Below are 14,585 nucleotides of genomic sequence, written 5' to 3'. Positions count from 1 at the left end.
ATCCAGAGTGATGTGTATGTGTCTTGTTAGGGCTTGATGTCAGCTTCAGAAGCTGGCACTGTGCATTGCATGGCTTTGAAGTGAAATCTAAGCACTCAGGACAGAAATTCTGGACAGTGCAGCGTTCTCTGCCTTTGTAGAATTCTTCTGTGAGAAGACCTGCTGCAACCTTATATAGAAGAAATTACTGGCTCACTGGTACAGATCTGACTCCAAACCATGCCCCGGTGAGCAAGACATGCAAATAGATCCCCAGAATGACCTTTTTTTTCTCTTTCTTTGTGTAGCAGTCTGCAGTTGGTGTAATGGATAGAAACCCACTGATCTGAAAACATAATCCTGTTTGCTTCACACCTGGCCTCTCCTGCACTTCAGGAAATGACCCCCTAGCAGTAGTGGTACTTGAGATGTCTAATGTAGACAGTGCTCAAGTCACTGGTATCCTGACCACTAAAGAGGCCTGCTCTGAACATAGCTGACTCTATAGCAGTGAAAATATTAACGCTTCACCATTGCTACCCATGGATCTGCCAGGCATGAAATTATAGGCACTGACTTGCTCAGTGTATGCAGAGTCCAATGCTGAGCAGTGCTTGGTGCATTTAAACTCTGACCCTGTCCACGTGATCCTTGAAACAGTACTAGTCATATCTATCTGTAAATAGCTGTCTGCACTGTCTAGCATGAGCAGTGCCTTCTCAGGAATCTGTTATCAACAGTGCTACTGTTACAGCAGACAGTGTCTCGTAGTGGGGGGGTGATCTCTGTACATGCCTATCCTTGCTTGTCACGAAAACCTTCTAGAAACTTACTTGCAGCAACCATTTTCAACCCTAATACCACTGCTGTTGCAGCTATAGTGCAGGTAGGGTCTAAGAACTCACTTGTGACAAGAATGCAGTGGCTCTGAGCAAATTTAATCTCCCTCTGCATCTCTTTCTAATAGAGCAAGAACAAAATCCAGTGACGCAACTTCTAAATCAAATGATCATAAGACAGAGGTGCAGGAAGTACTTGGAGTTGCTAAGCTTGGCTGTATTGATTGCCTGTGCTGTTCCTTGCACAGATCCTTTGCCTCTATTATTTTGAGTTTTTCTGTCCCTTAAACTTTGGAATCCTTGCAAGCTTTAATGCACTTCTGCCATCCCATTTCTAAATTCAATTAGCAGTGATGTGACCAAGCATGACTACGTAGCAGGAACAGCAGAGTGACAGCTGTGGGAAATCAAACCACATCATCTGGACTGAATAGTGTGGTTGGGTTGGGGCTAGCCTTAGGGGAAAATGGCACCCTGGGCAAACGTGTATTTTGGAGCTCTGGTCCTCACTGTCTCCCTGGGCTTTCCACCCCCATTGCACTGAGCGCCTTTCTGCAGCCTCGCACTTCAGGCTTGCCCCATTCCTTGTCTCTTGACCATGGCACCCCCTGACCACAGTGCCCAGGGCAGTCACCCACACATAAGGCCAGCCCTGGTTGGGGGGCGGGGAAGGTTTGGCTGGGAACTGGAACAGTCATCTTATTGGCAGGTATAAGTGATCTGTTCAACTCATGATGTCCATACTGATTGCTACTCTTTTAGAGCAAGCCTCAGTCGCCCAAGAGGGAATCTCCTCTCCCAGTGAATAGCAGCTTCAAAGAAAATGGGGTTCGTGTGGAACAAGATGATCAGGACCTATTTGCAGGTAAGTTTCCCTGCACTGTGTGTAAAACAACTCAAACTTTTTCCAGGTAGAGTGAGAGGCAACTGCAGCCACTAGATAAGAGCTAAAAGCTGCAGGAGGCTTGTTATTACCTACTTGTGTTGAAGCATCCAGTGGAAGAGGGGATCTGTGGTAAGGGTGGCACCTGCACCTTCCATGCAGCTGCTTGTGTTCCTTTGATAATGGAAGCAGTAACAAGCTCTCCTGGCCTCTCTGAGAAAGCTGGGTAAGTGTTTCCTTAGCACTGCCTTAAAGGGGCAGCTCTAAATTGCAGTGGGAAAACTACTTGCATGTGGCAACAGCCTGGAGAAGCCTAAACACCAAACTCTAAAGAATGTGTAAGCGTGATCTGCTGCAGTGTTCTTCTGGAGTGTGCAGGCAGAGCAGGTGGCATCGGGAGCTTAGAGTTCCCAACCAGCTGTGGAGTGAAAGTAATGCAAGGGTCAGTTTAAACTGTTGCTCTTCAGAATCCTGAGTGTCAGTGAACTGGTCAGTACAGCTACTTGTAGACTTCCTAAGCAGTCACAATGGCACTAGAGCTGCTCACTGGGGAGGAGAAGGTCTTCAGCTCCTTGCAGGAACCAGGAGGCTGAAAAGATTGCATGAAGCACTTCCACTCTCCAGTGGCCAGCATAAGGGCTCCAGACTTGACAGAAGAGTGCACCAAAGCAGTCTCCATGGAGAGCATCCTGGTAGGAATCTCAGAACTATTGCTCTGTGAGTAGCAGGGAATGAACTTCTACCAGGGACGGTGCCAGGAGCAGGTGCCATTCAAAAATGTATTACACTATTCCCTCTGCTTGGCTGTACATGGAGGGGAATAGCAAGAGCAGCTGGGAGTGTGGCATAGCATAAGGTAAGAACTGGTGCTCTGGCCTGTACGAGCAGAAAAGAGCTGTTCACTGGGACGATGGCTTGGTCACGCTCTCTGAAAAGTGTGTGAGGGGATTAAAAACTCCATAAGGTGATAGAACTAGTGGAAGCCAAAGTCAAGCAATAAGCATAGGAGTTCAGGGGGAACTTCCTCCAAGGTGAACGCTGTCAAATACCTACATGCAGTGCTGGAAAGAGGGCGAGGTGAGTGAGGCACTTGGCTTGGAAAGCCGAGGGGAGCAGAAAAAGCCTTCCCTGCTGGAAGGAAAGCTGCAGCTCTCCCAGCTGCTGCTGCCTCTATGGCAACAAGAGGTGCTTGCTGGCAGAGGGCTGAGGGGAAGCAGCTGGCTGCTGCATATCAGGAGGGGGAGGATGGAGGCACACATGTGCTTCACAGCCCTCCCCTCCCCAGCACTCCCGTGGAGGAGACACCAAGGGGGCTTCCGGTGGGAGACAGGATCATCAGCAGTGGGCCTCACTCACCTGAGCAGCTGCTGGGGCTTCTGGTGAGTGTTTGACCCTGTGATCTGCCCCTCCCCCAGCCACCACTCCTGCGAACTGGGCAAGGGGCAGCCCCATCCCCCACCCCCAGTTAGGTTATGGCAAGGGGCAGCAGGAGAGGAAGGAAGCCACATGTGATGGCAGTCCCCTCCAACACCCCCTCTGGCCCCCAAACTCTATCCCAGAGCCTGCACCCCACCCCGTGCCTGCAGGGCCAGTGCAAGGATATTGCACCCTAGGCGAAACTTCCACCTTGTGGTCCCCACCCCTCCCCTGGAGCATCACTTATTATAAACTTTCAAAAATGAATACTGCGTAATGTGCCGTTGTTCATTAGAATGAATTCACATTCGGCTTGAAGATTTATTAATTTCATTATTTAGTCTACATATTTAATGAAAATTCTGACAGTGTGTGAGGCGGGCTGGCTGGCTTCTGGCAGGGGGCTGTGGGCATGGGGCTGGCTAGAGGCAGGGCAGGCAGGTATGGCAGGGGCTGGCTGGAGATAGGGTGGGGGGGTGTGGCAGGGGAGGGAGAAGGTGAAAGGAGGCTAGTGGTGGATGGGGGACTGACTAGGAGAGACACAGCAAGCCAGCAGGGAGTTAGGGGGTGAAAAGAGGTGTGATGATGGGGCTGAGCAGGGAGGGGGCAGGCCCTATTTTACTGCTGTGATCTGGTCACCCTATGCATGCTGTTTCTTCCCTCCCACCTTCCTTTTTGGCCCACAGCTGTTTGGGGCAGGGGTGGCAGTGGGGAAGGAGGGCTTGTTTCCGCAGAGTGGGTAGTGCTGGGTGCATGTGTTTCAGGGGGGCTTGGTGGCATGGGGGAGGGGAGGGGGCACATTTTTATTATATTGCCTCAGGTGCAAAAATAGCTAGTTATGACTGCCTACATGTGTAAATTCTTGAGACTGGGCCGTATAGTACTGCCCAGAACAGGAGCTCTACTAGTTTCTGTGGAACCAGGTGACTGTCAGATTAGAAAAGATGCTGACTTTCTTCCTTGGTGGTGACCCTTGTGCCTTGCAGATGCCACGGTGGAGCTGTCTCTGGACAGTACACAAAACAGCCAGAAGAAGGAACCAGCCAGAGTGTCCAGCCCTGCCCCGCCTCTAGAAATAGCAACAAGTTCTTCTTCCAAACACCAGCCAAAGAGCTATGAGGAGGTGAGAATTGCAACTTCCATGTTGGTTGCCTTCTATCCAGTTCAACTTCTGGTCCACATGTGATCGAAGGATAAAATGTCAGGGTCACCCACACAAGACTGGTTAACTTCAAGGGGGCTCAGATTCCCTTGAACTTAATTATCTTCTCCCTGTGAGATGGCAGCTCCTGCTAGTTGAGAGCAGGACACTACTAAAAGTTTCTGCCAGGGTGGAATGTGAAGGCCACTTGAAGGACAAAGTGACTGAGTGAGTGACCAAGCTGTTGCCCACTGGACATGCCATGCTGCTGTGAGATGACCCCAATGCTGCAATACTATCTGAATACAAAGTTGCTTGTAATGGTGTCACACACATTTCACTAGCCTCCTTTCATGGGGCACCTCCACAAGTGTCAGGCCTTAGGCCTTTACCTTTTCTAGGTGCAATTCTGTAATCTCTGTACTCTGCTAGGGACCTGGTTTATAGCCCCTGATACCAACTGTGATTGATTCAGTTGGATAGAACCTGCCTGAGTTCTCTTTGCATGCCTGCATCCGCATATATTTACATACAGACCGAAACCACTTCTCGAAACAAAGCATGACTTAATTTGCCAAAACGGTTATATAGTGCTTAGAGGTGGCTTTAAAGTAACAGACCTGCGTGCATATTCCCAGGGCAGCCAGTATAATGGCTTGTTTCCACTAGCTATTTGCCTTCCCATCCAGAAGAGTGAGCTGCTTTTTTCTTTATTGTAGAAATCTCCCTGTAAGCCAGCTTCAACATTGTGACTTATGTCTAGTGTGTAGGCTGGGCTCTCTGATTCCGGTCTCAGCAGCAAGGGTATGGTTATAAAGGCCAAATGAAATAACTCTGCAGTACTGCAGAAGGAGGAGACTTGAATTTGGGCAGAGGACCTATCTGCCTCCAGAGGTGTTGCTTTGTGTTCAATGCCTCCTATTTTCCCCTGCACACACCTGGCCAGCCACAGACCTGCACTGATGGGTTCCAACTGAGGACTGATCTCTCTGGCAGGGTGATATGTGCAGTACCAGGGTCTCTAGTGGGAGAGCCCTTTAGCCAGGGGAAGGGATCTCTGAATCTCAAGTGCCACTTCAGTGTTACCCTCTTTACCTGAAGCAGTGCAGTATAGCTGGAGATGGTTCAGTGAGGAGCAGCAATCAATGGCCTTCTTTCACATTTTAGACTGAAGCGCACTGAGGACTAGTTTTGCAGCCTTGCTCCATCCAGCCACTTGTGTGCTGCTCCTGTGACATAAAGGTGTTATGGTGGTCTAAGCAGCTCCCTGAAGATTCCTGTGGGGCAACCCACAGGTGGCAGAGCAGGTGTAGTCAGCTCTGTTCCGTCCTCTGTCCCAGCCTGTGTGGTAGGCAGGGCCGGTGCTTCCATTAGGCAACCCTAGGCAATCGCTTAAGGCACCAGGATTCAGGTGGCGGCATTTTGTGTGCTCCCCACGGGCCACGTGGAAGCTTCGGGTTCCGCTCCCGTTGCACCGCTGAAGGACCTCCGCCAATGTGCTGCGGAAAACAGCAGCAGGCAATTGAGCTACTGCCGACATTTCAGCAATGACTGCTGCTGTCGCCCGCGGCATTTTGGCGGAGGGTCCTTCGGCGGTGCGACAGGAGCAGAACCAGAAGCTCCCGCACGCCTCATGGGGAGCGTGCAAAATGCCCCCCTCTCCCCCCAAATTCTGCCTATGACTCCAGAAACCCTGGCGCTGCTCCTGGTGGTAGGGAATATGATGGAAGTGCCTCTCCAGTCTACTTATCCCAGGCTTCCATACTGGTTCTTGAGGGGGCCATACACAGCCAGGTTCCATGTAATACAGCCTTGAGGCCACTCTGTCACACTTTCCCACAAGGTCAGAGGAATGAAATGGTGTCAAAACTGCCTTTGGTTCCTGGATCTCATGCTGGCCCAACTTGGGTGGATCAGAGGAGTGAGATGAACTGTAGTAAACCACATTTGATGCGGCTTTGCATTTCTGGGAACAGTCTTGAGGTCCAGCACTATGCTCCTGTCTGTGCTGTGTGAGAGGCAACAGCGCAGTCCTGCCCTGAGGAACTTGTAATCTAAACACCAGATAAGTGCATGTATGAATATGTAATGATTTGGCATCGTCTGAGGCAGGCTGAAACCTTGATCTTGGATTGTACTGACTTGCTATATGTACTCACCTCTTCCTAAACAGCTGGAGGAAGAGGAACAGGAGGACAAGTTCGAGCTGACTGTGGGAGTGAGTGACCCAGAAAAAATTGGTGAGTCTGTGTACAGTGTACACAGAAGTAAAGTGTAGTCCAGAAGTGGCACTTAGCAGGATTTGATGCAGCCAGTCCACTATCTTTCCTCCTGAATACACAGCCAAGTCCTGCTCCTATCCATTCCCAAAATGTCAGTCTCTTCAGTTTGCTTTCTTGCTGGTGGCTGGTTCTGTGCCTACCAACTTGAGCTTTTAGTAAATGCATTGCCCTCAATCGCTGCCATTAGGTCAGGCTATTTTCTACCTTTATTGTAAAGAGGTTGCCTGCCTGCCTACCAAAGGATGGCTACTGAGATCTCTCCACTAGAGAGACTAATAGTTCAGGGCATATAAGGACTAAAACATCAAAGGTAGCAATGACAGTCTGTAGGGCCCATGCTGCACTGAAGGAATAGTTCTGAGAACCAGCATCAAGCCTGACAGCACCCTGATCTTGGCCAGCACAGTGACCTCCTGCTTTGGTGGCTTTTTCTGTTGGAATCAGTGGCTCAGGTATCCACTAGACTGGCTAAGTCAGGAGTCTGGACACAGACCTTGACCCATCCACCAATCAATGGCATCTCTCATGCAATTTTTGCTATAAGAAGGAAGGGTATGGAAGCATTTCTCTGCAGCTGGAGAACATGGTAGATAACCCCTTAGTTTGGCGAGAAGAAAGGGAAGTGTCTGCTTTGTTTTAATACTCTGGCTATGATGAAGTCTGTGAAAAGGCAAATCATGTGTAGCTAAGGGGTAGGTTAGCATCCAGCTTCCTTCTAAATAGGTTGCCTCCTGTTCCATACAGCCACTGAATTGTTCACCCTTAAACAGATGTGTGGAACTAGCCCAAATGCTGGCAGTGCAACAAATGATTAATTGTAAGTGTGTCCAGCTCACTTCTTTAGGAAGTACAAAGAGCTCTGCAGCATCAGCAGTCAGATCTGTTAACTGGCAGGAATCCAGCAGCTCCTATAAAGTGAGCTGCAGCATGCTTTTGGGCACATATGGTCAGTGTGCAAACTGAGCCCACGAGCTTTCCAGAAGTTCTAAATACAGCAAGTTGGAGCACTCCATCCCCTGCTTCAGAAAGTGGCTAGCATAGATGCCAAGCATCAGTAGGAAGTAAGTTCTAGATTGTCTAGAGAACTAATATTTTTTTGCTTTCTTGGCTTTTCTGTAGGGGATGGCATGAATGCATATGTAGCCTACAAAGTCTCAACACAGGTACGTCTAATAGGGGAAGAAGCCCCTATCCTCCACTGGGGTTTCACAAACACTTTCTTAGCAACTCCAGAGTGGAGAGAGTACAAGATTCTACCTATTTCCCTACAAAATGTGAAGTCTTCAGACTTCTGCTTTGCATGTTGTCCCCAAACAGCCATAGCTCCTTCTTTAACCGCTTAGTAGCCTGGCAAAACAATGATGTACTGAAGACCTAAATCCAACTGGGTCAGTTTCTGTGAGCTCTCTAGGGCTGACTCTTTATTCCCTTTTTGCACAATGAAGGATCAGGCTAGCTACTGTTTGTTCTGCTCTATAAAGCTACACAATGTCTCCAGTGAAATCTCTCCTGTCACTATATAATGACATCTCATTTTGAGGAATAGCATAACAGTATCTTTCTGCAATTCTGTGGCAGAGATCTGTGACCATGGGCACACTGCAGTCTTGTTACACTGAAATAACTGTCCCCTTGCTGGCTGACTAGGGGTAGGGGGAGAGATGACTTCCTGTCCTAAGTGCAGTGCCTCTTCCCAAACCAAACACATCCACTTCTAGTCTCTATAGCCAAGGCTAGTGAAATACATTACAAATTGTAGTGATGCTGGTGACATTTGCTTCATCCCTGTCTGTAAGGGGATTTTATGCTCTGGTACCACTAGTAACTTGTTATTGCTCAGTTAACTATCTAAAAGCTGCTGTTGTGTGGTACCTTCTCTTTAAAGAGCATTAGAAATAGTCTGAAGTTCATTGGGAGTGAAGATGAGTCTGGAGACCGTAACTGATGAACAGTAATACTTGGTGGTGTCCAGAGATCCCATAATTCTAGATGCTCTACAGAGGTAGAGCCAGTCCCTGCTCCAAGGAGCTTTCAGTTAAGACAAGCTGCATATGTGATGGCAGCCATCTTGCATGGCACCAGAAGTCTCATGCTACAAACCTGAATCTCTACAGCTTGAGCTTCAGAGCCAGGCTTTCATACTGACACACACACACACACACACACACACACACACAATGTGATTACTGTTATCTGTTACTCTAAGCACCACTTGTGCTGCATTCAGGGTTGTCCCTACGGAGACGCCGGGCCCAGGGCAGAAGTAACAGATTCATCTCTTCCAGGACCAACCAGACCTCTCAAAGCATGGGGTCTGAAGCAGTCACCCCAAGCCTCCCTACACAGCTCTGCCCACAGGCTTACAATTCTATCTTTCTCAGCTGCTGCTGTTTAACACTGAAAGGCTCTTATTATAGTAAAGAACTTGGCAAGTTAGCAGTCACTCTAACAAGGACTTGCTCAAAGCCATTCACCCATGTACGTGACTGATTGAGGGATGACAGCAACACAACTCTCAAGCCCTCCATGTGTGCTTCCCAACAGCTTGGTCTTACTGTTTCCATCTCCCTGTGTGTTACTTGTCAAGCTTTGTAAGCTCTCTGAAGAAACACTGAGCAAACTTCTGAAGTACTATAAATGACTCTAAAGGCTAACAGGAGCTCACTGGCAAAACTGTCGTGCCATGAAACTTAATACAGCTATAGAGCTATCCTGTCCTCAGATGGATCATCTTCAGTAACAGTTTCTTTTTGGTCTTGCTTGAGTAAAGAGGCTCAAGCTTGCCAAAATGAGTTAACGTAGATTGAGTTTGTCTTGGTGGGTGAGGAATGGTGAAGGATAGGGGAGGCTACTCTTGGCTCTTGTAGGAGGAAAACTGTCCTTTCGTGGCTGAGATGCTCAAGGAGGGAGGGTAAAATGCTAGCTGAACATCCTATAAAGGGGTTCTGGGCTAGATCAGCTGCACAGTAGCTAGTCTTGTTTGACTCTTGTCTTTCTCCTGCAGACCAGTCTGCCACTGTTCAGGAACAAGCAGTTCTCTGTGAAAAGGAGATTCAGTGACTTCTTGGGTCTGTATGAGAAGCTATCAGAGAAGCACTCTCAGAATGGATTTATAGTCCCACCACCTCCAGAAAAAAGCTTAATAGGTGAGGATGATGTCCAGAAACTCTGCTGCCAGTCAATGCAATTAATTCTAATCCTGAGGTGAGCTGTTAGCTTTCCATGAATATGCACCAGTGCATTGGGTTTACTGGCAGGCATGTTCTCTCAAGCTGCAAAACTCAGACTAATATTCTGCAGGATTTGTAGGAAGACAAATCTTGAGTTCATAAGAGCATCTGCCACAGAATCAAGATTCTGAGTAATGATCATACAACTTAAGGGGCAACTTTATGGGGGAGGGATAGCTCAGTGGTTTGAGCATTGGCCTGCTAAACCTAGGATTGTGAGCTCAGTCCTTGAAGAAGCCATTTAGGGATCTGGGGCAAAATCAGTACTTGGTCCTGCTAGTGAAGGCAGTGGGCTGAACTCTGACCTTCAAGGTCCCTTCCAGTTCTATGAGAGAGGTGTAGCTCCATATGTTAATCAGAACAGTCTCTGGTCAAGTGCTGCACCTGAAATGTAAACTCTTAATAATCTGTCAGTAGCGCTGGAGAAGCTATTAATGAATAACTTCTGACAAACCTAAAATGTTCTCTTGGAGCAACTTGTGAACAGTGTAGCAAACACTGGAATAAATCACCTGATTATTCACATAGCTATAGTTTGTGTACACAGAGTTGGTAGTGTGCTAAGTTCACATAGTGTAGTACACATCGTCACTGACGTGCTTTCCACTTCAGGATCCAGATCACTTACTCCCCTCTCAAATCCTGCACAGGCTTTGTTCCCACCTCATTCCGTGCACGTGGCTTCTCTCCTTTGTATCTGCTTATCTGGCAGCATCCCCTTGTCCCTTCCCAGCCTGGCTGCTGCTGGTACAGGATCCTCTTGCTGCCTCAGAGGAAAGCTGTTTCCGATTGATCTGCCATATTTGTTAGCTTTACCTGAAGCCTCTGTCTGAAAGTCCCTAGTGCTATTCAAATGAAGTAATGTCTCCTGTCTGCCATTCCAGGAATGACCAAAGTGAAAGTTGGGAAAGAAGACTCATCCTCTGTGGAATTCCTGGAGAAAAGACGGGCTGCTCTAGAAAGGTATGGGCCATTGCCTCTGAGACACTGCCCTCAGGACAGCCTGTGTCTCTTCAGTGTCGCTACCCTCAATACAAGCAAAGAATTAGGGGGGGAAGTCTTGAAGGAAGGGTCAGTGAGACATCCCCTGAGTATGGGCAAAGGTTTGCAAAGCTCGCTGACTTAAATGGGAATCGGCTCAAAACTCTGCCTGGGTTTTTAAAAACCCAGGCAGATGACTACAGCAAGATGAGACCTACCCCCCACCCACCCCCGCATCACTTCAGCAAACTGTGTTCACCTCAGTTACAGGAGATCCTGTATAGTACAGACAGGTTCTAGACATCAAAGGGTGCTAGTTCCAATGTAGGTTATGAAGCTTGTTTAAAAACAGAAATGGCTCTGCTCTAAAACCAAACCTAAAGAGGTAAATGAATGCCCAGCAGGCTTATAAACCGAGCAAGATTGGGGCAGGGAACAATTCATTATGGAATTGTTCCATCTTCCTTGGTAGATGGCAGTGAACCTGGGGTGTTAGGCCTTGTCTAGATGGAGGGTTAGTGTGCAGATAGCTGGGCTGTAAATGTACAGTGTACTGCATGCTAACTGGCTGCATAACCCTGCTACTGTGCATTTAAAAACTCCCTAGTGCACTTTCAGCTACTCCCATTTGAAATGTTCCTTGAGGAGAGCGTCATGTGCAGTAGCAAGGTCCATGCAGCCAGCTAGTGCTCAGCATGCTAGGCCGCTATGGATGTATAGCCCTGTTTGCCATGCACTAACTCTGTCTAGACAAGCCCTTAATCTTGCCAAAGGAGGCTTCTGATCTGTTAGTCACATGCAGACTGACTTCTAGAGTTCAGAACTGTGGTGCGGCACAATCTTCTGAAGCTTGGGAATATCAAGAACACTTCCCTTCAGAAGGGATATGATGGATTCTTTGAGTCCTTGAGTCAAGACTGGTCTCTCTAAATGTACTAGAGCTCTACCACAATTTATGGGCTAGATGCAGGAATTATTTGGTGAAATTCTGTGGGCTGACACGCATGAGTCAAGACTAGATTGCAATGGTCCCTTCTATATGTAATCTGTAAGGAACAGAATCTCTGGGTGGGAACAGCTTGTTAGCCTACAGCTGGTTTGCTGGTCCTGTCTTGGTGACTTAATTGCACTTTACCAGTTCTGTTATAACATGTTGTACTGATACTGTGCAGACTTCACTTGAGGCTTTTTATAACTGCTAGTAATGATAGAGCTAAAGGAGGAAAGTCTGGATAGAACAAATGACTTGCTTGTTAATGCATTTTTCACTCTATATAGGTACCTTCAGAGAATAGTCAACCATCCAACCATGCTGCAGGACCCTGATGTAAGGGAGTTCTTGGAAAAAGAAGAGGTTAGTATAGAGAGTGCATAAATACAGCTGCAGGTGTTCTGGAAGTGTAGGTAGACAACCGCAATACATGTCTTAAGAGGATTCAAATGAAACTATGCACTTCAGGAATTTAAGTAACTTTCAGTGTTAGGGTGTAACATTCTAAATCTTTCACTTGTGTCAAAGCTGTCGACACTTCTCTCTCTTCACCTACTCTGCACAGATTATAAGAGCTCTTCTCAATACACAGTAATTATAAGAATCAAATTCCTGTAACTTCTATTGAAACAAACATCTAGGACTTGGGAGACCAGACCCTATGTCTGGCTGTCACTAACTGACCTTGAGCAAGTCAGGCAGAGTCTCATTCAGAGGCAGATCTCTGAATGCTCTGCAGAGACCCTAAGGTGGCTAGTTCGGAGTTGTTGGAAAAGGGATGCCTTCATAAGATGGTAGGGTAGTCCTTGCTCTTTGAAAACATGCAGGCATGAGAATCCAAACTGTCCAGGTGGCAGCCAGCTGAAGCTCAAGCCAGTGCTGGCCAAACTCAAGTCAACAGGCTCATTAGTCTCAAATATGAAATGCTCAATAAATAGGGGGCAGGGGGTGACTGACTGACTTACTCCACTTTACTGTGTTCTCTTGGATCATAAGTCTTAATGTTCTCCTAGTTAAAGTGACTCAGTGTTACTCTGGGGCTCCACACTTTATTCCTGTTGTGATGGGTTAGATCACAGAAACCCCCTTGGGAGCTGCCAACTGATGTGCCACGACTACTTCTGCCCCTGCTTTCCTGCCTCATCAGCTTAGGACTTCAGTGCCCTGCCTGGTTTGAGCCAGACTCGCTAGTCTGTTGCAAACCTAGACCCAGGTCTGAATCTTGTCCTCTAACAGCTGTAGGCTTACCTGAAAGTAGCTAACAGAAGTGTTCTTGTCTCTAACACTCAGACGCCCAACTCCCAATGAGGTCTAAACCCAAATAAAGTCTGTTTTTACTCTGTTTAAAGCTTATACTGAGTAAACTCATAAATTGTTCACCCTCTCTAACACTGATAGATATGCACAGCTGTTTGCCCACCCAGGCATTGACACATACTCTGACTTAATAAGTAAAAAGTGATTTTTATTAAATACAGGAAGTAGGATTTAAGTGGTTCCAGGTAGTAACAGACAAAACAAAGTAAGTCATCAAGCAAAATAAAATAAAATAAAACACACATCTGTCTAATCAAACTGAATACAGATAATCTCACCAGTTCCAGAAGGATTCCTTTTACAGACTAATCTCCTTTTAGTCTGGGTCCAGCAATCACTCACACCCTTTGCAGTCACTGTCCTTTGTTCCAGTTTTTAGGTATCTTAGGGGGTGGAAAGGTTCTTTCTTTAGCCAGCTGAAGACAAAATGGAAGGGTTTCCCCTGGGCTTAAATAGACTTTCTCTTGTGGGTGGAGACCCCCACCTCTCCCCTATGCCAAGTCCAGCTACAAAATGGAGTATTGGAGTCACCTGGGCAAGTCACATGTCTATGCATGACTGAGTTCCTTACCAGCCAAGCCACATTCCTGGGAAAGCCCAGATGTGGATTGGTGTCTCCAAGTTCATTGTTGGCTTAAGTGTTTCTTGATGGGCACTTCCTGAAGACCATTTTCAGGAAGCTGACCAACTGCTTCACTACAGCCTACTTAGAATCAAACAAGTATTCAGCCAATATTCATAACTTTGAATACAAAATGATACATGCATACAGATAGGATTAATAGTCAGTAGATCATGACCTTTACAGAGATGTTACATGGCATATGTAGCATAAAACGCATTCCAGTTATATAGGCATATTTCCATAAAGCCTTATGGGTGGCACTGTCACACATGTATCATGTGCTTAGTTCACAGCTAAATCTCTGTACCATCCCAGCAAACTTGCCCTGGTATGAGTCAAGCTGTATTCTCTCCTTGTCAGAACAAGTGACTGTGCATACAGGAGGGTGCACAAGTATAACCAACTGATATAGTAAACAATGCCTGAGCAATAAAATCCAGCTCAGTATTGGCTGTTTTGGCTCTATAGGACTAATGGGAATAAACTTTTTTAATTAAACAATGATTCCACTTATGGAAGGTAGAACTATTCCTAGTAGTCACCTTCACAGCTGTACACAACTGCATGTGTAGTCTCCTTGGTAAGATCTATGCCAGACTTAAGCTGGTTTCCCAGACCTGAAGGAGCTCTGTGTCGCTGAAAAGCTTCTCTTGCGAACAGAAGTTGGTGCAGTAAAAGATAATGCCTCATCCACCTTGTGTCTCTGATATCCTGCAACCAATATGACATACGACATATGCCAGACTCTGTCATGAGCTCACTTCTGAGGATGGGATTGACAGAGGTAACCTGGCCAGTAAGCATGCAGTTAGCTTAAATTTGATCTCCATTAAAATACTAAGTCTGAGTTTCAAATGAGCATGCCAGTCCTAGCAGGGTTTCCTAACGACACTCAGAATAC

General features: G+C 47.0%; 1 protein-coding gene across 5 annotated transcripts in view; it reads left to right on the top strand.

Annotated features, from left to right (window-relative positions):
* The window catches only part of SNX1 (sorting nexin 1), a 47,631-nt gene that overhangs the window by 21,003 nt on the left and 12,043 nt on the right, over positions 1-14,585 (top strand). For all 5 annotated transcript variants that reach the window (XR_004002278.1, XR_004002280.1, XR_004002279.1 and 2 more), the window contains exons 2-8: positions 1,581-1,683; positions 4,104-4,240; positions 6,432-6,498; positions 7,660-7,703; positions 9,545-9,686; positions 10,655-10,733; positions 12,030-12,105. Coding sequence is in view for 2 of the 5 variants with exons in the window: in XM_030577321.1 (XP_030433181.1) it covers positions 1,581-1,683; positions 4,104-4,240; positions 6,432-6,498; positions 7,660-7,703; positions 9,545-9,686; positions 10,655-10,733; positions 12,030-12,105 (648 nt within the window). In the remaining 3 variants the exon portion in view is untranslated. The remainder of the gene's footprint in view (positions 1-1,580; positions 1,684-4,103; positions 4,241-6,431; positions 6,499-7,659; positions 7,704-9,544; positions 9,687-10,654; positions 10,734-12,029; positions 12,106-14,585) is intronic.

This window comes from Gopherus evgoodei, chromosome 10 (genome assembly GCF_007399415.2).
Source record: "Gopherus evgoodei ecotype Sinaloan lineage chromosome 10, rGopEvg1_v1.p, whole genome shotgun sequence".
NCBI classification, from domain to species: Eukaryota; Metazoa; Chordata; order Testudines; family Testudinidae; genus Gopherus; species Gopherus evgoodei.
The sequence above is the reverse complement of the archived record's forward strand: the minus strand, read 5'-3'. Positions and strand labels throughout refer to the sequence as shown.